Source organism: Mustela nigripes, chromosome 14 (genome assembly GCF_022355385.1).
Source record: "Mustela nigripes isolate SB6536 chromosome 14, MUSNIG.SB6536, whole genome shotgun sequence".
NCBI lineage: Eukaryota > Metazoa > Chordata > Mammalia > Carnivora > Mustelidae > Mustela > Mustela nigripes.
Window position 1 is genome coordinate 19,462,911 of NC_081570.1, and position 26,410 is coordinate 19,489,320.

Genomic DNA, 26,410 nt, shown 5'->3' on the forward strand with positions numbered 1-26,410 from the left:
CTTAAGGAAGCAAATTGTGAGAAAGGAAGGGCTGTTCTTCCAGCAAACGTTTCCCTCTCTTAGCAAGCCCTCCAGGCCTCGGTTCCACATTTTGCAGTTGACTGCGTGGATTTTAATAGGTTGTTCCTATATTTTCGGGCCCAATCCTTGCACACTGTACAAGCCGGATAAAATGAGAGCACATCCTCTGCCATTTTCAGTCGGTTTGTCCTGGCAGCCCTGCCCCCCTCCTTGGCTGCCGCAACCGCTGGAGTTAAAGCTGAGCGGAGAAACTCCGCCTGATCCGCTGGGCGGGAGATCCAGTCCATATTTGCCAAGTGCTGTGCGGTCGGGGATGGCGATAAGAACTCTCTTGTGAGGGAGCGAGCAAGACTTTAGTCCGGTTTCCATGTCAACGATTCAGTCCATATTTGCCATCAGGCTGTTGGAGGCTGAGGCGCTTTCGTGAGGGTAGCGCTGTCCTAGTCCTAGTTCTCCAATCTGCGCCGGGATTCCTGAGCTGCCTGGGTGTGGGGTTAAAATACTGGGGCTATGGGGGAGAAAACTCCACCGGGAGAACCCGCAGCCCCAAACCTGAGTCTTGGAGCTCCGGCCAGCCACGTGCCCAGCTCCTCCCCTCCCCCCCCCCTTTCCCGCTGCCATTGCCCCTAGGGAAAGCTGATGGGCCAGTTTCTAAGAAAGTTCCCTTCAACTCGGCAGTCCCTGGGATAGTGGTCTGGGGCTCTAAAGGTAGGGGTGGGAGAGGTCCCTAAACGATTTGAAATTTTTTAAAAAATGGTAAAGGAGAAATCCTACATTACCTGCTCCAGTCCAAGTGGATAGAGTTTTACGCACTTTACCTTATTGCTAGATAAAAATGGTGGCTGTTTTCAAAACAGCGTGCCCACGTGTAGGAAAGGGATTTTGGCACTTTTCAAATTTCACTGCCATTGAAAATAAGGGGAATGAGGGCTTTCTCTGGAGACAAATCCATTCTGGCTTCCAGATTTTCACTAGGCTCCAGGTTTCCCATTACACTCCAGCTCTGAGGAAAATGGCAGGGTAATTGCATGTAAAAATTCCTCATTTGTGTGCAGGACTCAGGACTGTTTGCCAGCTCAGAAGCAGTTGATTAAATAGCCAAGCTCCATTTATGAGGCAGCCTATAATTTGGTTTCTAGGACCTAATGCACCGGGAGAGTAGTTGCCCCTGAGGACTGTGAGTGAAAGGAGGGCACTGGCCCATTCCAGTCGGTCAGAGCCTGGTAGTTTGGTTCTTGACTTGAGGGGGGGTGGAAACCCACCAGGCTTAGATTAACAGAAAGGTTTTGTCTTTTTAGTGTAAGATGATATTAAGTTTTCTTCAGAGTAGGAATGACTTCAGGTTTTTTTAATTATTCACGGTGACCAGCGGCATGACCAGAATTTGTCCAAGGGGCCTGTAGGATCTGGAAGTTCTAAGATAATGGATCTGTGGCTATGACGTCTCAATTTATAAAATCTGAGGGGAAAAGAGGCCCTGGTGTCTAGTGACTACACTGGCCTGGGCCTCTCCCAAGGCAGCCTTGGGCCTGGTGAGGAGCTGGAATCCCCTCTGGCTTTTGCAGCCTGTCAGAGCATTCCAAATCAGCTTGAGGAAAAAGCTGCTGCTGGGATTTGGTAGGGCTGGAGATCTAGAGTTTTCTATGTATGTTTCTAGCTCAATTGGCACCTTTTGAAATATAATAGTAAACTTTGAAGAATCTTTACACTGGGGGGTTGAAAACAATTTGGTTGCATCCATTTTTTAAGTGACCTGTTAGACTGCCCCTTTTCTCTCTTTAAGTAAGGAGAAAATGGTTGGCCTCTCTGTGGCCATCCCCATTCTGTCGTGGTTCCTTTGAACACTCAGTTTCCTTCAGTCCCTGGAGCCTCTTGTGTCAAGTGTTCACAGTCTTACAGGTATTATCTTCAGAGACTGGGGCTATGATCATTGTGGCCTAAGTTCTCTTAAGAGGAAAAATTGGCCTTGGGTTCTCCTGCTAGAAGGCTGTCATATGTCCCCAAAATAGCTTCAATGGTGGTCATTTTATGTTAGTGTTGAGATAATCTAAGGTTGAGATGATCTGCTTTCAGCTTTGATCTCAAACCCATTCTTATATTCTGATCACATTGTTGAATGTGGGAGGACTTGACGGCTTCTTTTTTTTTTTTTTTTTTTTTTCTTTTAAGGCTAAATGGACGGGGATTCTGCTACTTTTAAAAATCACCCTCCTCTGTGCTTTGACAGACAGGGCAGTCCCTTCCCCTTGGTCTTCAATTCTATAAAATGGGGATAATCGGAACCTCATGCCCCCAGGGCCTTATGAGGCCCGGCTAATGAGGGAGGGGAGTGGAAAAACGGAAAGTCTGAACAATGATCTGTCATTCCTTTGGGCTTGCAAAGGGGGTAAAATGTAAGGCCCTGCTCGTTCACTCAGCTGGGTCTTTAAGAGCGGGTTTGTAAAAGGCTTTGAAGAAAAGTGCTGTAGAGGTGCTAAGTAGCAGCCAAGAGACCAGGCCCGCTGCCAGGGGGTCAGGCCTGGGCCGAGGCAGCCGCGGTCTCGGGCTCAGGCCAATTTTGCAGCCGCGAGTAAAGTTCACGCTGCCCGCTCCCCTCTGTGCGGCCTGGAGGGGACCAACCCGGATAGGAACGCCAAGAGGAAGGCGGCGCAGGCTCCGGAGAGGCGTGGGCTCCGGGCCGGGTTTTCCCCGAAGCCTTCGGCGGCGGCGCTGCCGAGCGAAAGCGGCAGAGGGCCTGCCGCCGCCGCGGCTCGTTCTCTCCCCTCCTCCTTTGTGAGGGGAAGGGAGCGAGTCCGTTCCATGGCCTGCACCCGCTCCGCGCTCCGTTCCGGGTTTGCCAGGCGGCCGCGACGGCGCTGGGTAAAATGGCAGTGCTGAGCCTCGTGTCGGAGTGAGGGGGACTCGGAGGAGAGTGGGGCGCTCTAGCCGCTCAGTCCGGCCGCCCGCCCGCTCGCCAGCCCGCTGCCGCGCAGCAGCCTCGGCCCGCGCCGCGGCCGGGGAGGGGAGGCAGGGCGCCCGGCCGGGTCCGCGCTCCGACTCTGCCTCCCGGCGCCCGGGCTGCTGCCGCGCGCCCTCCAGCCCGCCCGTCCCGGGTCCCCCTCCCCCCGCTCCCTCCCTCCTTCCCTCCCCGCCCCCTCCCCCTCGCCTCCCTCCCTCCCTCCCTCCTCCTTTCTCCGGCAGCAGAAAGCGGAGAGTCACAGCGGGGCCAGGCCCTGGGGAGCGGAGCCTCCACCGCCCCCCTCATTCCCAGGCAAGGGCTTGGGGGGAATGAGCCGGGAGAGCCGGGTCCCGAGCCTACAGAGCCGGGAGCAGCTGAGCCGCCGGCGCCTCGGCCGCCGCCGCCTCCTCCTCCTCCGCCGCCGCCAGCCCGGAGCCTGAGCCGGCGGGGCGGGGGGGAGAGGAGCGAGCGAGCGAGCGCCGCGCAGCAGCGGAGCCCCGCGAGGCCCGCCCGGGCGGGTGGGGAGGGCAGCCCGGGGGACTCGGCCCCGGGGCGGGGTGGGAGGGGGGGAGAAGACGAAGACAGGGCCGGGTCTCTCCGCGGACGAGACAGCGGGGATCATGGCCGCGCAGGTCGCCCCCGCCGCCGCCAGCAGCCTGGGCAACCCGCCGCCGCCGCCCTCGGAGCTGAAGAAAGCGGAGCAGCAGCAGCGGGAGGAGGCGGGGGGCGAGGCGGCGGCGGCGGCAGCGGCCGAGCGCGGGGAAATGAAGGCAGCCGCCGGGCAGGAAAGCGAGGGCCCCGCCGTGGGGCCGCCGCAGCCGCTGGGAAAGGAGCTGCAGGACGGGGCCGAGAGCAATGGGGGTGGCGGCGGCGGTGGAGCCGGCGCCGGCGGCGGGCCCGGCGCGGAGCCGGACCTGAAGAACTCGAACGGGAACGCGGGCCCTAGGCCCGCCCTGAACAATAACCTCACGGAGCCGCCCGGCGGCGGCGGCGGCGGCAGCAGCGATGGGGTGGGGGCGCCTCCTCACTCAGCCGCGGCCGCCTTGCCGCCCCCAGCCTACGGCTTCGGGCAACCCTACGGCCGGAGCCCGTCTGCCGTCGCCGCCGCGGCGGCCGCCGTCTTCCACCAACAACATGGCGGACAACAAAGCCCTGGCCTGGCAGCGCTGCAGAGCGGCGGCGGCGGCGGGGGCCTGGAGCCCTACGCGGGGCCCCAGCAGAACTCGCACGACCACGGCTTCCCAAACCACCAGTACAACTCCTACTACCCCAACCGCAGCGCCTACCCCCCGCCCCCCCAGGCCTACGCGCTGAGCTCCCCGAGAGGTGGCACTCCGGGCTCCGGCGCGGCGGCCGCCGCCGGCTCCAAGCCGCCTCCCTCCTCCAGCGCCTCCGCCTCCTCGTCGTCTTCGTCCTTCGCTCAGCAGCGCTTCGGGGCCATGGGGGGAGGCGGCCCCTCAGCGGCCGGCGGGGGAACCCCCCAGCCCACCGCCACCCCCACCCTCAACCAACTGCTCACGTCGCCCAGCTCGGCCCGGGGCTACCAGGGCTACCCCGGGGGCGACTACAGCGGCGGGCCCCAGGACGGGGGCGCCGGCAAGGGCCCGGCGGACATGGCCTCGCAGTGCTGGGGGGCTGCTGCGGCGGCGGCGGCGGCGGCAGCAGCCGCCTCGGGAGGGGCCCAACAAAGGAGCCACCACGCGCCCATGAGCCCTGGGAGCAGCGGCGGCGGGGGGCAGCCGCTCGCCCGGACCCCGCAGGTACACAGCTGAGTGGGGAGGGGGCTGGGGTGAGCGGGGTCCTGGGAGTGGGTGGCGGCTGCGGGGAGCAGGCCACAGCCTTGGGCTACCCCCAGTCCGGGGCCCCCACTGCTGGGGAGCTGCCATTGTCTGGCTCTTCTCTTAAAATGGCTGCCTGTCTGCCTTCCTCTCCTTCCCTCCTTCAGCCTTTGTGTGGGGCTTTCCCTGAGGTGTATGCTCCCCTTCTCCCTCTCCCCTGGTCCCTTCGAACTCCTGGGGTCTTCAGAGGGGTGCAGGGTAGAATGTGCGGGAAAGGGCCTGGCCCGGGGTGAGGGGGGTGCTGGGGGCTCAGCTTAGGGGTATGCAGTGCTATGAGCTCGGGGGTTGAGTGGACAATTCTTTGCTCACCTGCCGCTCCTCTCTGCCCGCCCTCCTGCCTTCCTCTAGGCCGTTTCCCATCTGTGCTTTCAAGGAGGGGCCCCTCGGGCTCTGGGGTACCTCGGGGGAGGTCAGGGGCCTGCTTGGGGGCAGCTAGAGGCCGGCTGCGGTTCACCCAGGGCAGCCCGGGCCATCTCCTGTCTTAGTCTCCGTCGGCCCAGTGGCCTGGGCTTCTCCCTGGAAGTGCTGGTAAACAGCTGAGTGATTGGAGTAGTAAGTGCAGATTGCTTTGGTTTGGGATTTGAATTATGGAGGTAAAATCCTTCTGTCAAAGCCAGGAGACAGTTGGTCTTAGGTTGACATCCTATCTGTGATCTGATTGGCTCCCCATCTCCTGCTCTTGGCCATTTATAATTGCCTCTGATGTAATGGTACAACAATCCTGATGAGCTCATAAACTTTTACACTCTGCTTTTCTGCCAGTGATAACCCAAACCATCGCTGCCACTATCTGCCTTTTATTCCAGAGCTGAAATTGGCTGTGACCTTGAGGAGGGAGGTTTAAGCAGCAATACTGTATCAGCAGGAGCAGAGCCCCAGACAGGCTGCCCTTGTTACATTGTGCCGAAACAAAAGAGGAGGCAGTGGCATTTTGCTTGTACCTTGGATTTATTTTGCTTGTTATGTTTTATGCAGCCTGAAATAGATTCTGTGTTGTCAGAACAGTAGCTGAGTTTTTCTCTACAATGGGTTTGCTGTTTGTTTTGGTTTTGTGACTTTCCTGATGGTATAAATGACTTCTTTGATGGCTCTGAAGATGCATTTGTCTTGAGTAATTTTGACCATGTTCGCTTTTCAGAATCGAAATTATTTTATTGGGGTTATTTATTGAGTGACAAATGTGGGATCTTTATGGGAGGGGTGTAAGAGAAAACTTTTTTTTTTTTTTCTTAAACTGGAAGCTTTCTGAGAGAATTTCATATTAGGTTCAAGTGTTCTGTTTTAAGGAAGACTGGCCTCATTCTTTGTTTACATGTTGAATCTTGTTAACACTTTGTTAATTGAACTTTGGGAGAGCAGCTCCAGAGAAGCTGACATCTTTTATGATCTTGTGTGGGACTTTCTCCTAAAGGCCTGGTTTGTTGAAATTTATCATTTGTTCCTGGGATATCAAAAAGGCTGGCTTTCTGTTTTGTCATCAGTCACTTTAGAGCTTTGAAATAGAGGTCATCTAATTTTTTTCTTTGCATTTTAAGGTATGTTCCATTTTTTTTCTATCTTCCAAACCTATAATGATACATGGTATTTGCTTAGAAATGACAACTTTTAGGTACATTTTTATGCATTCTATTTTATTTTTATTTTGCTCTTAGTATCTCTTAGCATCTTTCTTTCTTCAGTGTTTTAGTCAGGAATATTGGGTGTTCTGTGGAGTAGGTATCTTTTGAAAGGGGAAAAGCTCTTCATGCCCCCAGCCCCCAGTAGTACCTAGTGGTACCTTCCTGCTATGAGATTTTGTTCACTGATTAGCTGTGTTCCTTCCTCATCCTGGAACTGCTTTTCTCTTCTCTTGAGCTGGGAGTTTTGAACATAGCTGTGTTAAATGGCAGATTTAGAGCTCTGTGCCTTGACTCCACATTGTCTATGATGTTCTGTGTTGGGGCAAGAAACGGGAGTTTTATATGGAATTTCTGGTTCTGGAGGATAAGTTTTGTCTTAGAGAAGAGAACATCCTCTTCTTTCTGGATAAGAGACATTACATCTCTTTTCCCTTGAGGGGAGGAAGTGTGAGCCAGTTACCTTTCTTAAACTATTAGAAGAAATAATTTGGGGTAAGTTAAGACTCATTTACAAGCAAAAATTAATTTGAATTCTGCTGGTTTGGGGATATCCAGGCAAACACTTTGTTTTTTTGAGGGGGTGGGGGGAACTGGATAAAACAAACTTTTGCCATAGAGTGGTTTCTGTTTTTCAGTCATTAAATATTTGAGCACTTTGTGTGCTAGATACTATGCTCTGTGCTGAGTAAATGGTAGAAAAATAGATGTCGTCCCTGTCTGAAAGCTTGTCGGTGCTACCTCTCAATGAGTTTCTGGATTCACTTTTAACATCACCATACCTAGCACTTAATGCAAGGTTCCTGTTCAATTTCATTTCAGTTGCCTACTCCCTGACCTCCAGAGAATGGGCTCTTGAGCATTCACTTGTGGAAGAGACTATACAACTTTCAGTTTTGTGGTAGTCTCCATGAACCATGTAGATGGATAGATTTTGATACAAATTCTTCTTTGCTACTTAAGGATAAAGCTCTTGTCAGAGGACGAATCCTTCTTTTTAAGCATTCTTAAATAAGAGGGTCTTGCTCTGTCCCTTTCTCAGTCTTGGATTAAGACTGTTTTGCAGAGAATTGATTGACACAGCTAAGATGGTAATGTTCTCATTTGACTCTACTTTGATGAAATAAAGATTAGCTAAGTGTTTGTATTGTGGCTCTGTCTTTTTCACAGGAGCAGGAAGATCCCAGCCAGCAAACTTTTCCTTTATTGCTTTCCATATGTAACACTGTGGCTTCAGGTGTTGAATCCTGCTACTGATGAAATATTTTTCGGTCACCTATGTGCTTGAGCCTCATGTGAAGCTTTTTATTTGGGATGCTTTTAGCTGTAGTACCTTGAGAGGAGTATCAGCTCATCAAAGTAAAAAATGAAATAGAATATGTGGTCCAGGATCAAGATGAATTTGATTGTAGAAGTTTAGCTGTTCTTGCTATGATATTTCCGATTCCTGGGAAACAAATACAGGAATCTTGGGCTTGTTATGGGAATGCCTGCTGGCAGAAATTCTGGGCTGGCTAAAATACAGGACTCTTGGAGCTCTCTCAAGTAGGAGGGACCAGGAAAACCACACTGAAATGGCACTTTGTTGTGAGGCTTCATGTTTCTCTACTGTCCATGAGAAAACTAGGGGTGATGGGGGTTGGGTTGGTGGCAAGAGAAGAGAAAGCATCCAAGACCAAGGTTGGCTTCTTTGTATTGGGCCCTGTAAGGACTTTTCAAGGTTTCTTTCCTTTGTGTGTGACACAGAGTAACCATGACAAGTGGCACCTGCTGTAATAAGATGTCTTGGGTTGCATTAAACATTCATCTGTTGGATTGATTCCTTCAGGGTGTGATGTCTACAGTAGACTTTAGCAACGAAGTTAGTGAACTTTTGAAAATGTGGAAAGAGGCTAACAGTATGGCAGGCCCATTCCCAACACCCCACTTCCCAAGGTTGTATTATAGAATTCTAGAAGCCACCGAACTGAGCAAATATATGGTTAAAATATGGTATTCAAAATAAATTGGCACTGAACTGTTCTTTCCTGCCAGTGAACTGGGATACCTCAGTCTCTAAAATGGAGTCCTGATTCCCATGGCTTTTATCTCTGGGTTTCTCCTTGGTTTAGATTGATCATTATTATTGATGCACACTGAGTTGTGTGTGACATAGTGGTGGGGGGTAAAGAGCACAAGGCTCAGGAGCAAGAGGCTTTGATTCCACATTCAGTTCTAGATTAAGCTGTGTGATTTGGGGCAAGCCGTTGGTGTTGTCTCTTCATCAGTAAAGTGAAATTGGTGGATTGCATGGCCGCTTTCTCTGATGCTACACATTGGGCTGTGCTTTCGTACCTGACTTAACATGACGGCAACTTTTTCCTATACATGTACCCGTAGGGGTCTTGATACTGTCTGTCTTCCCTTGGGCCTGAAGAACTCAAGGCTGTTTCCTCCTGAGGATTTACAGGAGCAAGCTCTGAACAATTGGGTACCACGATGATCTGTGGCCCTTTACAGAAAAAGCCCTACCAAACTATTTTGCTTTGAAACTTTGTCATTAATCATTCTACCTGGCTGGTGGTTAAAACACTAAACATTAATGGAAAAATTGGTCAGACTTCATTAAAGGAAGACTTGAAAAATAGTTGCTTCAAAATCTCTAAGAGGGGATTTGGGGAATAGATTCAGGGTGGGGTAGGGAATAGATATTCATAACATTAACAGTCTGCTTCTTTTTGGAGGGGGAGGTTAGGAAGGTAGGAGAGGTCTCTTTAAGTTTTCCAGACTCTTTGGGTGTTTGGGCAGGTCTAGGTCTGGTTTGGGCAGTTGGTTGTAATCTGAGTGCCTGAACTTGTCCTGTAAGTTTTGCTGAGAGAGGAGCAAACGTTCCTGAGACTGGAACAGGAAAAGCCAAGCATTACAGGGTCAATTTCATAGGCCTGTTGCCCTTTTCTCATACCTTTGGTTTTTTAAGCTACATGGTGTGATTTCCAAATGCTGGAAATGCTGTTCTCTCTCTTCTCCAGCACACCTGAATTTCCTTTCTTTCTCCTCCTGGCTTAGTAGTTTAGAAGGATAATTTAGGCATATTCAAAGTATGCTAAAAGGAAGCTTCCCTTTATGAAAGAGGGGAAAAGGTAGAGGAAAAGGTGTTTGATCATTCTCTGCTTGACACAGCAGCTTCTTCCTCTCTGAAGGAACCAAATGTTTCAGAGCTTTGTGTAAATACTTGCTGAGCTGTCAATATGTACCCAGGAGGTTTCTGTAGTAAGATGTAAACGGCTCTATAGAATGTTTGACAGGCAAATTAATAAACAGTTTTCAAGCAAAGATAATGCTAGTCTGTTCTCATGTGGGGGAATAAGTAACATTGGAGAAAAAGAAATGTGGGTAGGGAAGGGGGTAGTAAGGGGGGGGTGTGGAGATGTGGAGATAAGGAGAGATGATCTAAAAGAGATTGGAAGTAAAAAGATGCTGTCCTGGAAGAGAAGCCTCCATGGTCCTGGCTCCAGGCTAAGTTCAGGGCACATGGAGCCCCTGTTCAAAATGGATTGCAGTTTCAGAGTGAAAATAAACAGAAGTTTGGAAAGAAGATACTAAGTTTCAATAGTGAGGTAAGTGCTCCAAAAGCTTGGTTTATGAGACACTGAGTTTCAAAGCCTTGTTCTTTGGGAAAGGTTTTGTAGTTTGGTGAGATGTTTTTAGGGTTGGGTTTGCATTTTTGGAATACCAGAAAGGAGAGGGGAGAAAAAGATACTGCAGCTTCAGCGTCGTCCTCAGCATCTGTTTTGCTGTGGCTCTCAGGATTAGAAGCCCACTTTATGGGCTGGGTTTATTTGTATAGTTTTCACTGGATTCCTGTGCATTCTTCATATATATGTTCAAATTAATGCTTCCAGGTTCCTGGGTTAGTACAAGGCCTAAATGTTTGGGGACTCTCTAAATACTGCCTGAAGGGTTATATGGGTAGATTCAGTCTTTGTTTTTGAAATTGCCATTTTAGGATTAAAAACATTTCTGTGTTCCTTCAGTGAAACATTCTTTTTGTGGAGGAAGAAATATTTTAGAAGTATTTTAGCTGTGTGCCTGTAGTATTCTGCTTTGGTAGCCTTGTGAGATGACCAGATTTATCTCCTCAAAGTCTCTTTTTAAACAAAATCCACTGACTCTGACACCAGTTTTCTTCACAAGAAGTGTTTTTATAGACCAGAGTCCTGGAAGTGCCTGTTTGACTTAGCATAGTAGTAGGGAATATGAATATCATTATGGCCCTGGCCATAATTTTTAGGTTCCACTGACTTACCAAAGGCTATCAGCTTGTTCTAAAACAAAATACAAAAATTTGGGTTGACACGGACATTGGTTGCACAGGCCTTTCTCAGTGTCATGGTGATAAGGGTATTAGATCATCAGACTTGTTGCCGAAAGTATGATTTCTGGCTCCGGGATTTGGAGGTTCAGATGGGAGTAGGAAATAGCCCTTTGTGAACACGCCAGTTAGATACTAGGAAGGGACTTAAAAAGACAGTATCTGCTTCAGAGGAATTTCATTTTCTTGGCAAAGCATGCTTATGTGCACACATCTGGAAAACTTGCAAAGCAGGGTTTTGTAAATGGGTATAGACCAAACTAAGTGTGTGGGCTGAAAGAATTCAAGAATAAGGAGCAGTCAGAGTTGGGCAGGGTTAACCTGGGACAGGTTTTCGGAGGCAGTGAATCGTGAAACTTAATGTTCAAGAGGGGGAAAGTTAAAATACTAATTTGCTTTTTCATAATGTTACTCTGAGTGCCACAGGCTCTATAGGATCCATGTTACACAACCATCTCCAGACCTGTAGTTGCTTCATTCTGGTGACTTTGAGAATTTGGACTGTCACTATAAAATTCTGTGAAAGAGAGTGGCTCCAGGGTCTTAGTGGTTCTTGTGGTTATGTGGGGCCTTTAGTACAACCTGCCAAGTTCTTGGCCAGTTTCAGGGGCTCTTTTTTAGTAATTTTGGGTTTCGAAGGTTGTGTCACCTTCAGAGTTGTGTGCCCTGGACAACTCTGCAGTGACAGTGGTTCAACTTTGGTTGGAGAGCTTAGGTTTTTTTCTTTTTTTGGCAGAGCTAATCGACTTTTCTTAAAATGAGAGCCATGAAGTACCTGTCCAGACACTTAGGCTGCTGCTATTTCTAAAAAGTTGGGAGCTGTGCTGAAGCTGAGTTGCTTGGATCAGACCTTATATTGAGGGTTGATGGGTGGGTAAGGCAGCACATGTGCAGTTTGCCCATCTGTTCAGAGAAATGGCCTTTAATATTGTTCTTGATTAGGTTGGCTATGGCCAAAAAGCTCATAAATGCTGCAAACACATGCTTATTCCTATGGGAGCCTCTGAAATGGCAGTGATTCTTGTTTCTCTCTACCTGCTGGTCCATGTGCAGTTGGACCACACATGACTTCTGGTACTTTTCAAGGGCTGTAAGTGGATGCTTAACCACTGAAGATGCCTGGAGAGTCCAGTGCCAGGCCGCTACCTTGCGTTCACCTGGAAGAGAAGGCTAGGTTACACTGTTGCAGTATACAAAAGTATAGAGTCCTGAGTCCAGATTCTAGTCTAGAAATCTCTTTCCCAACTTGTTTTGCCTTGCCATTCTGGCATTTTGCAAAGCGAGTTTCCAGGCACTCAGAATTAAGGCTCAGTGGCTCATCTGCGATGGATAGCAGGGGAGTAGGGGCCTAAGATGAACTCCTTAGGCTGTCTGGGTTTTAGAGGAATCCAGGTTAGGGTGAATGTTGACTTAACAACCTTGAATATTCTTCACGAAATTGTCCCCCCCCCCATTCAAATGGGATGGGATTAGTTTTTATTAAATGTTAAGGGACATCTGAGTGAACTTTCATGTGTTTTTGCTAGTCATGTGTGCATGCCAGAAGATGATCTTGGGACAGGTTGAGTCTTTATTTCCCAATGGCTTCTGCATATTCCAAGGGTGTGCTGCAGTAAGAGGTCCAATGCCAAGAATGCATTCCAACACGCTGCAGAGTAGGAAATTTGATCCCTAAAATGTTGACTTAGTGTTGGTTATGGTACATATTAGAAATCACCCAGTAATCCAGGACAGATTTTTGTCACCCTCCAGGAAGCTAATGTTGATATGAAATACTAAGGGGCTTTGGGCACCGGGGCTATGTGCTCTGCAGGCCCAGAGTGCTGCTTAAATTGCCACCCATATGAAGAGGAAATGTGCCATGTGCTTTTTTTCCTCTTTTGCATTTGGGCTTCCTTATGGCTTCGTTGCTTCTGGGTTCCCAAGTCTGCAATGTTAGATATTAGACTTCCTCCTCCCTTGGCACGGGCACATTCATGATTTTTTGTGGCTCATCACCAGCAGCCAAGATTTTTGTATGCTTTTTCCCTCTTAAACTTGTTAGCTTTCAGCTTGCTTGTTTATAGACATCTCTGTTAAAAGGAACTCCCTGCTCAAGATCTAGCACCAGCATGACGGCAGCAGGGGAGTTGAGGGGCTGGTGTGATATCAGTCATTTAAAAACCCATTTGCTTTGTGCGTGGTGTTTTTTATTTTGCCTCCTGTTTTCCTTGAGGTCACAACTTGCTTGTTGGGCATGAGTGCATCTGGGTCCAGCTGTTTGCTCTCAACTGACTTAGGCCTGGTATACTTTGACTTTAAGCAGAGTGTGAGTTCAGCCACATGGTAGATGATTAAAGGCTACATAGTGCTGAGTGCTTCCCCTTAGAGGAAACAAATGCGTGTTTGGGCTCTTCTTGCACAGTGATTTCCCCCTCCTTCTGAGTGGACCTTCTTATGGCTTTCTCTTGTCCTTAGTGAACAAGTCACCTAAGCAGAAATGCTGGGAATTAGTTGCTCTTTGCTACTGTGTCTGGTCTGGTACATATGGATTGCTATCTCTGTTCCGATCCTTAGGTGATGGAGTTCTTCGGTTGCTCCAGCAGTAGTAGATGTAAAAAGTAGTAGATGGGAATCTGGCTGCCAAAGATAGCTCTACTATAAAAGATTTGGGAGGCAATTCTATAGGTAGTTGATCCATAACTTTGTCCTGGGCTAGGGATAGGCTGAGAATCTCACTGAAATTCCAATTTTCAAATGATGGGATCCTGAGGGTGAGTGTTACTGTTAACAGCCATGCATTTGCGTACTTACCATGTGCCAATCTCTGTGCTGGGTCTTTCTATGAATTTACTTATTTAATCTTCAAAACCATGAGAGGTGGGTTCTATTGTTACTCCTCCCACTTTACAGATGAGGAAATAGAGTAAAAATGAGAAATTTGCCCTAGGGCAAAAAGCTAGTAAAAGGTAGAGTTCTGATATGAATCAAGGTTTGTCTGATTCTTGAGCACCGTAACATTTTAAAATACTAAATTTGCTTCTTCAAAATAAATTATTCAAGCACTAAGGCTTATTGGGACATTATTTTTGCAGTAGCCTGGGACTCTTAAATGGGATGAAAGACTGAAAAGCCTTTAGTTACAGTTTTACATTATGCCTAGATTTTTCTGTCCATCTAGAATTTTATTTAAGTTTCTGATGAATGGCCATGTGATTCCCAATGCAAAGAATTGGTGGCATTTGGTCATCAGGCCACTTTTCTTTTTGGGAGGGACCTTTGAGAGGAGTGAGGGTAGGGGTGGATTGAGGCTCAAAGTGATCTAAGTAAGAGCAACTTGCCTTATGAGAGTATTTGCAGATTGATTTTACTTTCTATGACTTGGAGCACTTGCAGGAAAGGCAAGGTTTATGATCTTAATTTCCACTCGGGGAAAGTGAACACATGAAGATTGAGTACCTCACACAAAGTTTCATAGCAGAGTCAGCTCTAAAACCAAGGTTTAAAGTTCCCTTATGCTGTGTGACTTTAGGCAGGTCACTTAACTTCTCTGAATCTGTATCCTCAACTATATAATGAGGAAAAAGATCTACCTTGTAGGTTTCAATAAATATTAATAAGATATATGAAGAAACTATTATCAAAATAAAATTTGAACATGACTCCTGGTTGGTAGAGGCCCGTTTGAGAGGGGGATAGTAGGGAATGGTTAAGGACACTTGGTCTTTACTGAATTAAAAGCTATCCCATAGTTCTTAGCTACGTATAAGTTATATTAATGCTTAAAAAAAATAACAGATTTTATTACGCATCTTTTGTTCTGGTTTGAGAGATTAGTCCAGTGGTTCTCTGTGGGATCCCTAACCATTAGCATCAGCATTACCTGGACCCTGTTGAGAAACGTAAGGGGGCGCCTGGGTAGTTCAGTCAGTTAACTGTCCAGCTCTTGATTTCAGCTTGGGTCTTGATCTCAGGGTCATGAGTTCAAGCCCCACATTGGGCTCCATGCTGGGTATGGAGCCTACTTAAAAGAAAGAAAGAAAGGAATGCAAATACTTATCCAGACCTGCTGAATCCAGAACTCTAGCAGGGTGTTTTAACAAGCGCTCCAGGCCGTTGTGATGCATACCCAAGTTAAAACTACTGGGTTTATGCATTTATGGTTAGCTGTGCTACAGAGTATATCTGAATTACGGGAGGGACTCCTTCCAGATTATACCATAGGCTAATGTTTCACATGTATCTGCCCTTCCAAGATGTGAGAGAATTACTGGATAGAGAAGAGGTAAATGCGTGGGGTTGGGGAAAAGAAAGGAATACTTTTGAGATGGATCTTCTGCTATGCAGTAATGATAAACTCCAGTGACCAAGCAGGTCTGTTTCCTTATAGGTCTTAGGGACTCCCTGCCTTCCAGTTCTCTTTTTCTTAGCTCTTTGGTGACATGCAGAATGAGGATAATCTGAATCTGTGGTACTGATTGTTTGATGAAGGGGGAAAAGTTCATTTTAGGATTGTGACTGTGTAGTCAGCAGGTATGACCAGGCAAGTAAATTGACTAAGAAAGTGATTCTTGAAAATGGCACTGAGGCCAGTTTGGGAGCTTTGATTAAACGCCATGATGTCCCTTCTGCTCGTGATGGCCAACTGATCTGAGAACAGGGCCTTTGGTGATCTGCTGGTCTCTTAGTAGGACATCCTTAATGACCTCCCTCCTTCTCTCACACCTTAGCCTTTCAGTGGCTAGCTAGAGTCTTGCTGTAATTCCTTTCCTTGTGACCCTTGTCTTAAAGTCCTAGCTTCTCTAAGTCAACTCCTGACAAGCTGCCCATCTTTGAAGTGGTTGAGACCTCTCCAAGAAGCGAACTTTTGAGCCAAGACCTGTCCCCAGTTGTATGACTTGATAAATAATGATTGTGCTTGGCACAGAAGTGGAAGTTTGAGAAATGGTCCAGGAATAAACAGTAACAATGCAAAGATTTAGTGTAGAACCAATGTTTTAGTACACCTGCACTTTCTGAAAACCTGATGCTGTTTCTGTATTGTTCCCATTAAAAACAAGTTTCCTTGTACCAGGCCTCTTTTCCCTCCTGTCTGAGGAGTGAAGCTGTGATCACTGTGACCCGGCTGCCATGAACGCCAAGGCTTCTAGGAGGCAGTATACTGACAGTTTGATCTGTGATTTGACATTTATGGGTACAGACAAATAATTTTAGTAGGGAGTCCTATGTTCTTTGTGTGTGCTTGTGTGTTATAATCTCCCTTTGTCATGCCTTCTAGCCTGATTTTCTCTAGTTTTTGTTTTTTACCTTTTCCGTTCCCTCTTTTGATGTCTAACTCTGTTGGTAGAATGCAGAGCACATGGAGGCCTAGTAATTTTACCATACTAGAGCTGGTAAAGTGTCTTTATTGGAGATGCAATTTACACCACTTTGAGATCAACTGCTATCTGTGTGCCTCAGTTGGAGGTACCTGCCCTAAGGAGAGGCAGGAAGTGCCTTTGTCTAATTAACTAACAAGCAGAAGTTTTCCTAAATGATCTCTACCTCTTCTACTCTCTTTCCCACTTTATTGTCTTTGGCCTGGAGACTGTTTCTTAGCCTTCCTCAATCTGTTTTTGGGGTTGTGTTGGTACAGGACAGATTGTAACATTTTTGTTTTTCTTTCTAGTCTGTGATTTGAATCCTCTGCTTTCCCAGTGCAGCTTTGAATCGGCTTCTTTAAAACCCCTACATGAAACCTCAAGTGACCAATATGTGGTCTCATTATGGTATTTTGGGTTAAAATAAAATGAGATTGAGCTAGCTGGGTTCACCCACCCAGACGTATTCACCAAAAGGAAACTCTGTGTGCCTTGAATAAGACAATCTCCAAAGAGTGTGTGAGCTAAAACGAAAACGGACTTGGGGGTGGGGGTGAGGAAAAGATAAATTTTAGCTAGATTTGCATAACTTAGCTTGCCAGGTATCCATCTCAATTTGATTATACTGGCCAGAGATAGCAAATAAAGAGGAGAGACAACTAAACTTCAGAAAAGATAGCTAGTAACTTTGGTCTGGCTCAGGCATATTTCTGGTGTAACTGACGGAGCCAGCCAGCGTCTCCTGTACACATTTGTGTCAACAGTGGTGTAGAGGAGGTTGGTACCAATGTGCTTTTGGAGCTTTGAAAAGAACTGGAGAATTCACAGGACTGTATGGCTTTTCATTCAGGGAATTGCTGACCTTAAAAAAAGCCTGAGGATTTAAGAGGCATCTATAATCTTAATAAGGTTGGCTGTGCCCTGGGCCATTCTTTAACTTACTTGATTGTGCCTGTTAGAGTTCAGAGTAGATTTCGGGGGACCAGGAGAAAGACTGGCATTTTTGGAAAGTGGTCCAAGGCAGCCCTAGGAATTAAACACAGTGGCATTGCTGCTTCACAGTGTCTTTACAGGACTTGATTGGATTGATGACAAACGGAATCTCCGACTGCATGTAAATCAAGTTCCTACAGCTCAGTGATGTGTCACAGATACCTTTTTTAGTACAGAAGGAGAAATTTTGGCAGGATGTAGAACTGTGCACTTAGAGAAATTTAGGATCTTTTTATATAACCCATGCAAGACCAGTCCAAGTTTGGAATTACAGATAAAATAAAAGGAGTGGGGGAAAATGAGAGCTTCTTAAAGAGAAAGCAAATGAGGCCTTAAAGTTTTGCGACTATGAGCAGTTTTTGCCTTTGCCTTTTTTGTTTGTTTTTAAGCAGTTATCTGCAAAGCAGTTTAATATGGAAGAAGGAAGAGTATTTCAGAAACTAGGTCAGAAGAAGTAAGCATGATTTAGAAGTGTTGTCTTTATTGAAAAGTTGCTATGTGCCCTCCTGGGTGAAGCTGTGTTTGTAAAGTTACATGACCCTTGACTCTCTATTCCTTACGTGTACTGTATCACTTTATGATAAGAGACAAGTAAGCAGGGCAGAAACTGTCTTAAAAACCGTGCCACTCCGTAGGGCTTATGGTCCATCCATACTAAGGTCCTTTTCCTAATAGAAACACCAAAGAATGGTTTGTGGGAGGAAGTACCTTTTCCTGGTGTCAACCCAGACCACCTCATGTGGGTAGCAAGGTCTCTACATTGTTTTTAATTATCGAGCGCAGTACTGGGATGCGACATCCCAACCTGTCTTTCTTGCATACCATCAGGATTTCCTAGACTTTGATCCTATTCCCCATTTTTCAGGAATTTGGGGGGATAATAACTTTTTAGCTCACTTAATTGCCCAATCCTGTTATGGACTTACTTGCCAATGTAAGAAGTCTATGGCAGAACTTTTTTTTTTGGAAAACCTGTGAGTACCCACCTTCCATTTGCAGGTTGCTTACAGTAATGCAACAAATACTTACTGAGCTACAATGTATCAGTTACTGTGTTGTGAACATAGGATTCATAATTTCTACTTCAGTGGAGTACTTTCTAGTGGGGGAAGATGTAAGTAAGTAATTACAAATAACCATTATGAAGTTGTAATAAATGCGCTGGAGGAGAAGTGCGACCTTCAGTAAATTATCTTCTGACTATTTTTTAAAGTAAATTTTATATATGATTACCTTGGCTACTGGGTGGCTTTGTAATGCTGGGCTCTTGGGATGGGTACTGGTCAGTTCTGATTCCCTTTCCCTTCACTGCTCCAGGGTCAAGTGTTACAGGAAATTCTCCATCTAAGATTGGACTTGTAATGGGCTAGAGTCCATTGTTTCTCCTCGAGGCTCTTCTTTGTGTGGAGATGCATTGCAGGACATTTGGCATCCTGCTCCCCAGGTAATAAATGCCAGTAGCACCACAGAGTTGATGTGATAACAACAACAACAACAAAAAAACAACAAAAAAGGCACTTTAATACATTTATTTCCAAACACTTCTCAGGGGATTAGTATTGTTCTGATTGAAAACTATTGGGCTTTACTGTCAGGATTCTTGGGAGGAGATTCCTTGGGATTCCTTTGGGAGAAAAGACTGAAAGTAGATAGAGCTTGAAAACTGGACTGATCAACCCTTTAGATGTCTGACTTGTGTTGTTCTTGATTTTTAAGCAGGTAGTTTGAAACTGCTTACAGCCCATTCTGCTTTTTCGCTCATTGAGGGTAAAGGGAAGTAATGTCTGTATGTGTAGTTTACGAACCTGTATGTTTAACAAGCATTTCACATATTTAATCATTTCAACTGTCTTATATCTTTGTTAGACAGTTTTTAATCCCCCAGTTTTACAGATGATTCTGGTGCAAGGGAAGTGACTTGCTCAATGTAGTATCAAAGCCTGTGCTTTTTTCCCTCTTTTTTAAAAAAGCATAACCTCAGTTTATTTGTTAGCTGACCTCTAATTGACCACTTTGGGTTTCTGGTCTTGAGTGTATAGGACGAGACCTTAAGTGTTCTAGTTGCTAAGCTTTGTTTCTAGAAATCTGGGACTTGTGCAGGATGATAATAGCTAACATTTTGGGTGCTAGAGGATATAACAGTCAATGAAACACACTTTATACCTCTAGTATCTCTAGACATATACCCACTAGCTTATATATTTTAGTCTAAGATATAGACATTAAACAAGATAAATAGTAAACCATAGAGTATTCTAATGATACATGCTTGGGAGAACGGTTAATCATGGACCAGGTCTAAGAGCTGTGCAGGATTGAGATACTGGATGGGTTTACCAGGGAAGGCCATGTTAAAGTGTTGTTTGATGTGGAAGAGAGCTATACTAATACTGGAAGGAGGAAAGTGTATTTCTGGTGGAGAGGTTGGTGAGGCTGCAGCATGTCCAGTTGGTTTGAAGAAGAGGGTCTTGTTTTAATGTATTAAGTCATTCATTCAGCCCCGAGGGTGCTACTACTATTGTCTCTGTTCTCTTGATGCAGAAACTGAGGGACAGAGATGTTGAAGGCCTTGCAAGGGCAGAGCTCTTAACCATTGGGTAGGACTGGCCACCCAGGGCCAAAGCATTTCCTCTGCATGAAGGAGGTTAGGAATTAACAAGGCCTCTAGAATTTCACTTTCCCTTCCACAGTCCCCTTTTTTTTTTAAAGATTTTTTTTAATTTATTTGACAGAGAGAGAGAGGTCACAAGTAGGCAGAGAGGGAGGGGGAAGCAGCCTCCCTGCCAAGCAGAGAGCCCGACGTGGGGCTCCATCCCAGGACCCTGGGATCATGACCCGAGCTGAAGGCAGAGGCTTTAACCCACTGAGCCACCCAGGTGCCCCCACAGTCCCCTTTCCTTTCCTACTTTTAAAGAAGGAAAGTTGCTTTACACACACATCTTCACTGCCCTGGAATACAGAATGTGAGCAGCATAAGTATATAGTATGTTAGTGATACGTGTTTAGGTGAACAAGACAACGCAGGGACTCAGTATATGAATTTCGGAAAGCTTGGTTTTGACTGAGACTGTGGCTTATTTAGGAATCTGGGAGTCTGAGATGCATTCCTGGTGGTTTCTCTATTGGCCAGGCACTGCCCTCTTAAGACCATTGTTTGGCTAAGGAAACTGAACATGCATCTCAGCTCTAGAGTCACTTGGTACTAGAGATGGGAGGAGTTTGGGAAAGAGGGCATTGTAGCCTGAATGCTCCCAGACTTGACAGGAGAATTGCCTAAGGAGATTCCTGGCCCTCTCCCAGAGCTGCTGTTCTAATCTGGAGGGCCGGATTCCATTGTGTTGCTGAGGATGTTAAGGTACAACCTGGCTAGTGCTTTGCCCATCCCCCCCAACCCCAGCCCACTCCAGGGAACTGGTCAGAGAACTGGGATGGGAACCCAAGTGTCTTCTCAGTCTAGTACTTTTCACCATGTTGTGCTGCTGCCTTACTCTTGAGATTAAAAAGTTGTTAAGGAGGGGATGTTTAATTTTATCAAATGGCATTTCAGTTCCTGTTTTAATCATCTTCTTGGGGACTTAACTGTTTTTAAAACCTGGGATTGAAGCAGGACCTAACGAGGAATTCCTTCTCAAGAAGTTGTGTGGTTTCCTCAGAGGCTTTTGTAATTCGTTAGAAATGGGAGAGATTGGTTAGCTAAATTTGGTCTTTGAAAAAAGTGCTCCTCATTATTTTCAGAAGAGCATTTTCTTTGTGAAAGGTGGCTAATGAAAGTGTGCTGGTTAAGAAGGACTCATCGTTTGTTGTTCATTAGTTTGGTGCTGTTGCTGCACTATTTGAAGGGCTCTTTCTGGAACCAAAGAAGAAATAAAGAAAATACAGCCACCTGGTTGTGGTTTTTCTGGCATGCCTCTTCTGGGTGGACAGCTGTGAGGTGGTTATTACAGTTGGCTCTCATAATCTGTTTGAGTTTTGCTAGATGATTCAGTGACTCTTACCCTTTGGTCTCTTTTCTACCCTTCATAAGTTTTCTGTGATCATCTGACCTAGAAGGAGGGCACAGTAGCCTAAAATCTCTGAGCCAGGGAGAGAAGCCCCTTGTTCTCTATCACTTTTAGAGACAGAGTGTGGATTGGAAGATCAAGTCTGATGTCTGGTTGCAGCCCCTCCTAGATGTTTGGTCAGGCTGGTGCTTCAGGTGGTGGCTTTGAAATGAGTTCTTAGTCTGCAGAAAGGAGTGTGCCCTAATCTCCTAGAACTATTTCTGTAAACAGAGTAGGGTTGATAGAACTTTTCATTGAATTTGGGTTGTTTTTTTAAAGATTGTATGTATGTATGTATGTATTTGAGAGAGAGCACAAGTGGTCAGAGGGAGAGGGAGAAACAGACTCCCCGATGAGCAGGGAGCCCGGGAGCCCAATGCAGGGCTCGAGTCACAACCCAAGCCGAAGGCAGACACTTAACTGATTGAGCCACCTAGGCACCCTTGAGTTTGGATTTTTAACACTTTTTTTTTTTTTTTAAGATTTTATTTATTTATTTGACGGAGATGGAGAGAGGGACCATAGGCAGGGGGAGTGGGAGAGAGAGAAGCAGGCTCTCCACTGAGCAGGGAGCCCAATGTGGGGTTCTATACCAGGACCCCAGGATCATGACCTGAGCTGAAGACAGAAGCTCAACAACTGAGCCATCCAGGTGTCCTGAGTTTGGATTTCTGAATTTATATTCTATTTGGACACTTAACAGAATTTTGAAAGTGTTTTTTTTGTTTTGTTTTGTTTTTTGTTTTTTAATCTCTTTGGAGAGGGGCACCTGGGTCACTCTGTGTCAAATAAATAAATAAAATCTTAAAAAAAAAAAAATCTCTTTGGAGAGGTAGTTGTTAATACTTGTCTCACCATAGGCAGATGACCAGTTCATTTAGTAGTTGGATGAACTAGCACTAGAATGTTTTCCATCTCTTGTAGAAAATTTGGGGTATGATTCTTAGGTTAAGAAGGATAAGAATCTTGGGCTTAGTGGATTTAATTTCCTAGGTCAAGTGTTGGTATGTCTGAAGAGGTATTTTTCTTTTCCTATCATCAGTTTAGCTTCAGAAAATCTTAAATAATGTCTCTGGTGAGACCAGATAGGAGGTTAAGGAATGTCTTATTGTTGTCCTAGGTCATAAACAGTAGGGAAACCTGACTGTTTAAAATTCAAAACAGAATGAAGGGAGTCTCTTTATTTTAAGAGGCAGAGTGTGGGGATGGAACTAAACAAGCAGGTTTCTGGGCAGTTTCTCTTCAGTTTGGGTAGGGGTCCTTGACCAGTTTCAAAGCCATGAGATATTGGAAGAGTAAGAAGAGAATGAGGCGGCTTTAGATACAGATGTCTGTGTGGCGGGGGAAGAGGGCACAATGAGAATGATTTATTCTGGTTAGCTGCTGTGTACCAGGGTATAAAGGGTGATTCTTTTTAGGGGAGTCTATTCTGTCCATCCTGGGATCCCAGTGGAGCCACGTGGAGCTTGGGGGAAGCTGAAAGCATTGATTGGGAGAGGCCTTACCTTTTATATTTGTCCCTGCCTGGAATGCCCCTCAACAGGGGAGGGTCCTGAACGGGAACTGGATCAACAGCTGCCGCCTGTCCCTGTGATCACAGGAAGCCGGGGCCGGGTGCCTTTGTATGGGAGCTCCGCAGCCAGACAATAGTTTGTGCTGGCGGGGCCATGTGGCGAGTCACGTGACCTGGGGCTGTTTTCTGCCGGGGTCCTTACCCATCTGTTCTCTCGGCTCTTTCTGGGTTATCAGGCGCCAGTCCAAGTCCTCCCAGGCAGCCAGCTTCATGGCCAGAGATTACGAGCACTAACCTTCCTGGCAGGGGCGGTGTGGCTTCGCGTTTATGCAGATTAGCCATGTGTTTCTCACTTCAAGGCGTTCCACAGGAAAAGCCTTTTCCTGTGTTTGGCTCTCAGTGGGCGGTTCCCAGCTTACTGTACTGGGACTCTCGAGCAGCAGGCATGCACGGGAGGGATCACAGTACACTGGCCCCCTCCCATTCCACCTCCAGTGCTACGTCACCACAACACAACCGCTCTCGCTCTCATACTGTTGGTGTCATTCATTCGGTGCCAAGATTGCTTTAAAAAATTCCCTTGGCCCCAGTTCAAACAGGAGTACAGCTGGGATGTGTTAGATTTTAGGCAGTCTGCCCTCAATTTGAGATGAGTTATAAATAGCAGTGCCGACTTCCTTAACTACCGCTCTCTGAGGTAAAATGCAGGTTAATTACTGTGGGAATCAATTAGGGGGTTCTTTCGGTTAAAGAGCCAGGGATGCTTTTTTTTATTGTTATTATTAAAAGTCATACAACAAATCTGGCCAGGAATGAATTGAAAGCACAAGGAGTAAGGAATAATATTTAGATGTCCAAATTCCAGGTTATGGCACGAAGTTTATACTGGCCCCAACTATTTGGCATTTAGGATGACAGAACAAGTGGTAGTCAAGACTTCTGCATTCTGATGGACAGCTTTTCCGCAGCCTCGGCCCATCCCTTTCTACTCCTGTTCTTGCCAATCTTTGGGTACCAAGTCTGGCTCCTTAGGTTTGCCTGCCGCCTGGTCACATCCTTTCTGTATCTTTGGATTGAGACTGAAGCCTGGAACTTTTGGACTTTTATTTCAAGAAAATTAAGTTGATCTTTCTTTGGTGCCACAGGAACATGGTGTGATACATTTTGGTGAATAGTATCTTTCTGCTTGGAAGTTTGAAGGAGGGGGCCTTGGGGGCGATCTTCCCTGCTCTCTTCACAATCAGTCATGGTCAGGAGTTGGAGAATTTTGAAGTCCAGTTTCTTCTATCTCAGCATCCCTGAGGGTTGTTATGGCTTTTCTTGGTGCAATAAGAAGTTGTCAGGGATTCCATTAGCCCACTGGTCTGTTGGGCATGTAATTACTTTTGCCTGGATTAGGGGGACTCTCTGCGAATGGTTAGTCTACAAGCTGTTCTGACTATATTCAGAGGGTCCAGCCTACTAGGCATCTTTGCCTTTGATGCCCCTCAACTGCATCTTTTGATGCATTTTATTTGGCAGGTGGTTTGTAACATGGCCAGTGATCTGGAAAGAGATAAGCGGTGGATGGAGATGGATTTTTTTTTCTTCTGGTTCTTCCCCCTTTTTTATTTTTATTTTTTTATGAATACAGGAGAGTATATATAGCAAGGGGCCCAACTTCCCTGATCCAAGGGGGCATCATTTTCTTCTCATTTATGTGTCTTTGTGGCAGAGCCTTTGCTTTCGAAGTATAATCACAGTAATCTACTCCTGTGGTTTCCCATTGAAAGGATTTCCTCTCCATCATTCCCAGAGTGGAATCTCTGGCTCTTTGCAGCCAGAGTTTGGTGTTTCCCCATTCCCTGCCTCTTCCTTGATGCCTGCAGACTGCTGATACTGGCTTTTCTGTCTTGCATGTAGTAGGGATTTTTCTGGCTTGAAATTGCTATTTTCCAATAAAGCTGATTAGTGATGATTTAAGGCCCCTTCTCTATTATGAGAGATTGTAAGATGGCATTTCATCTATAACTGCAAATCGCAAATCTTTCACAGTGGTTTGAAATGTCAGAAGTGTGAGTTAGGTCTCTACTTACCTCCCCTTCAGATATAAGCGGATGTTTAGCTTTGACATGAGACCAGAGTTATCGGATTGTTTGAACTGAATATGTTTTAATTTGCAAAGCTGCATATTCTGTTGATTATAAACCTTTGGTGAGGGGAGGAGGTCAGAAATCTGATGTCCAGGAGGGGCAATGTCTAAATTTTATTTTTAGAATAAGGATTTCTTTGATTTGCATTAATTTTTGGTCTGCAAAGATTTCCTAAAGTTGATGGAAGAATCCTTGAAAGCTTTATTAACTAGGCCCCTCTAAGTAACTATCCTCCACTGGGAGTACAGGTTCCTAGATAAGAGAAAGAGATAACTTGCTTTTAGCCTTTTGTTTCTAAGCTGTGTTTGGGGATGCCTTTGCAGTTTGAGGATCTCTCTGGTACAGCATGGCACATAAGATTCTTCTCAAAAGTGCTGCTTCTCCCCTGGCTGTTTGTTCTACCTTGCCCTCTTTTCTCTTTCGGTTTAATCCACATTTTTTTTCCTCTTCCCTCAAAGTCATAACCTGGTTTAGGGTGTGCCCTTGGCCTATGGCTAGATGGTTTGATCTGGGCTTTCCTCCCCATAGTATCCCCTACCTACTTCTTACAGTAGGGCAGCCTGGCACATTGAAGTTACTGGGCCCTAGCCCTGCACCTGCTTTCTGTAGCAGGGAGTGGAGGGGGAGGACTTTGGAGGTGATCTCTGGCTTCCTAGAACAGCTCCCCCCCCCCAAGATTTTATTTATTTATTTCACAGATCACAAGCAGGCAGAGAGGCTGTGGGGGGGGGGGCAGGGAGGGGAGCAGGCTCCCTGCTGAGCAGAGAGCCCAGATGTGGGGCTTGATCCCAGGGCCCTGAGATCATGACCTGAGCTGAAGGCAGAGGCTTAACCCACTGAGCCACCCAGGTGCCCCCCTAGAATATAGTCTTGACGGATGCAGTCAGCTAGACAACTAAGTGCCAAATCTTAGGATTCTGAATTTACTATAGGAAGTTTAGATATATAAGAGATCAGAGTGTGCTGAAGAATGGGAAGTGCCTTTATGTTGAAGGGTTGGGTTTCTGCTAGTGGAAGCCATTGTGGACAGGAGGGCAGGGCAGGATACCACTGTGTGGAGCTGGGCATGCCCCTGTGTGGGTTGAGTCTGAAGAGTATAGAACTACAGCACACTGTGGACTTCAGAGCCAGGCAGAAGCATTGTTAATCGTTATTGATAATAGCTACTATTTATTAGGCATTTAAATGGTACTGTGTGTAGTGTGTTATGTACATTTTTTTTAAAATTGATTTATTTATTGAGAGAGAGATTAATTTGGGGGGAGGGGCAGGGGGAGAGGGAGAGGGAGAGGCCAAGGCAGGGCTGGATCTCACAACCCTGAGATCATGACCTGATGAAACCAAGAGTCGGATGCTTAACCAGCTGAGCCACTCAGGCCTTCCAAGTTATGTGCATTTTAGGTGAAAAATTTTTCACTGTTTAGATGGACTTATGCTCAAGATTAGACAGTGATAGAGTTAGGATTTGAACCCAAGTCTATAGATTTACACATTCTTTGTTCTTTCTGTGCAATACTGTACAGGATGTAGACAGGAATTTTGGAGCCCTTGGTGAACAGGGAAAGAGGAAAATGATTTGTGAGCACTGCTCTAGAACTGTCAGTCCAGTATGATAGTCACTAGCTACAG

At 46.3% G+C, this 26,410-nt stretch overlaps 1 protein-coding gene across 2 annotated transcripts in view; it reads left to right on the forward strand.

Moving 5' to 3' along the window:
• The first annotated feature begins 3,518 nt into the window (after positions 1-3,518).
• ARID1A (AT-rich interaction domain 1A) overlaps positions 3,519-26,410 on the forward strand; it is a 69,119-nt gene continuing 46,227 nt past the window's right edge. For both annotated transcript variants that reach the window (XM_059376763.1, XM_059376764.1), the window contains exon 1: positions 3,519-4,719. In XM_059376763.1, coding sequence (XP_059232746.1) covers positions 3,580-4,719 — 1,140 coding nt within the window. In that variant the 5' untranslated portion in view covers positions 3,519-3,579. The remainder of the gene's footprint in view (positions 4,720-26,410) is intronic.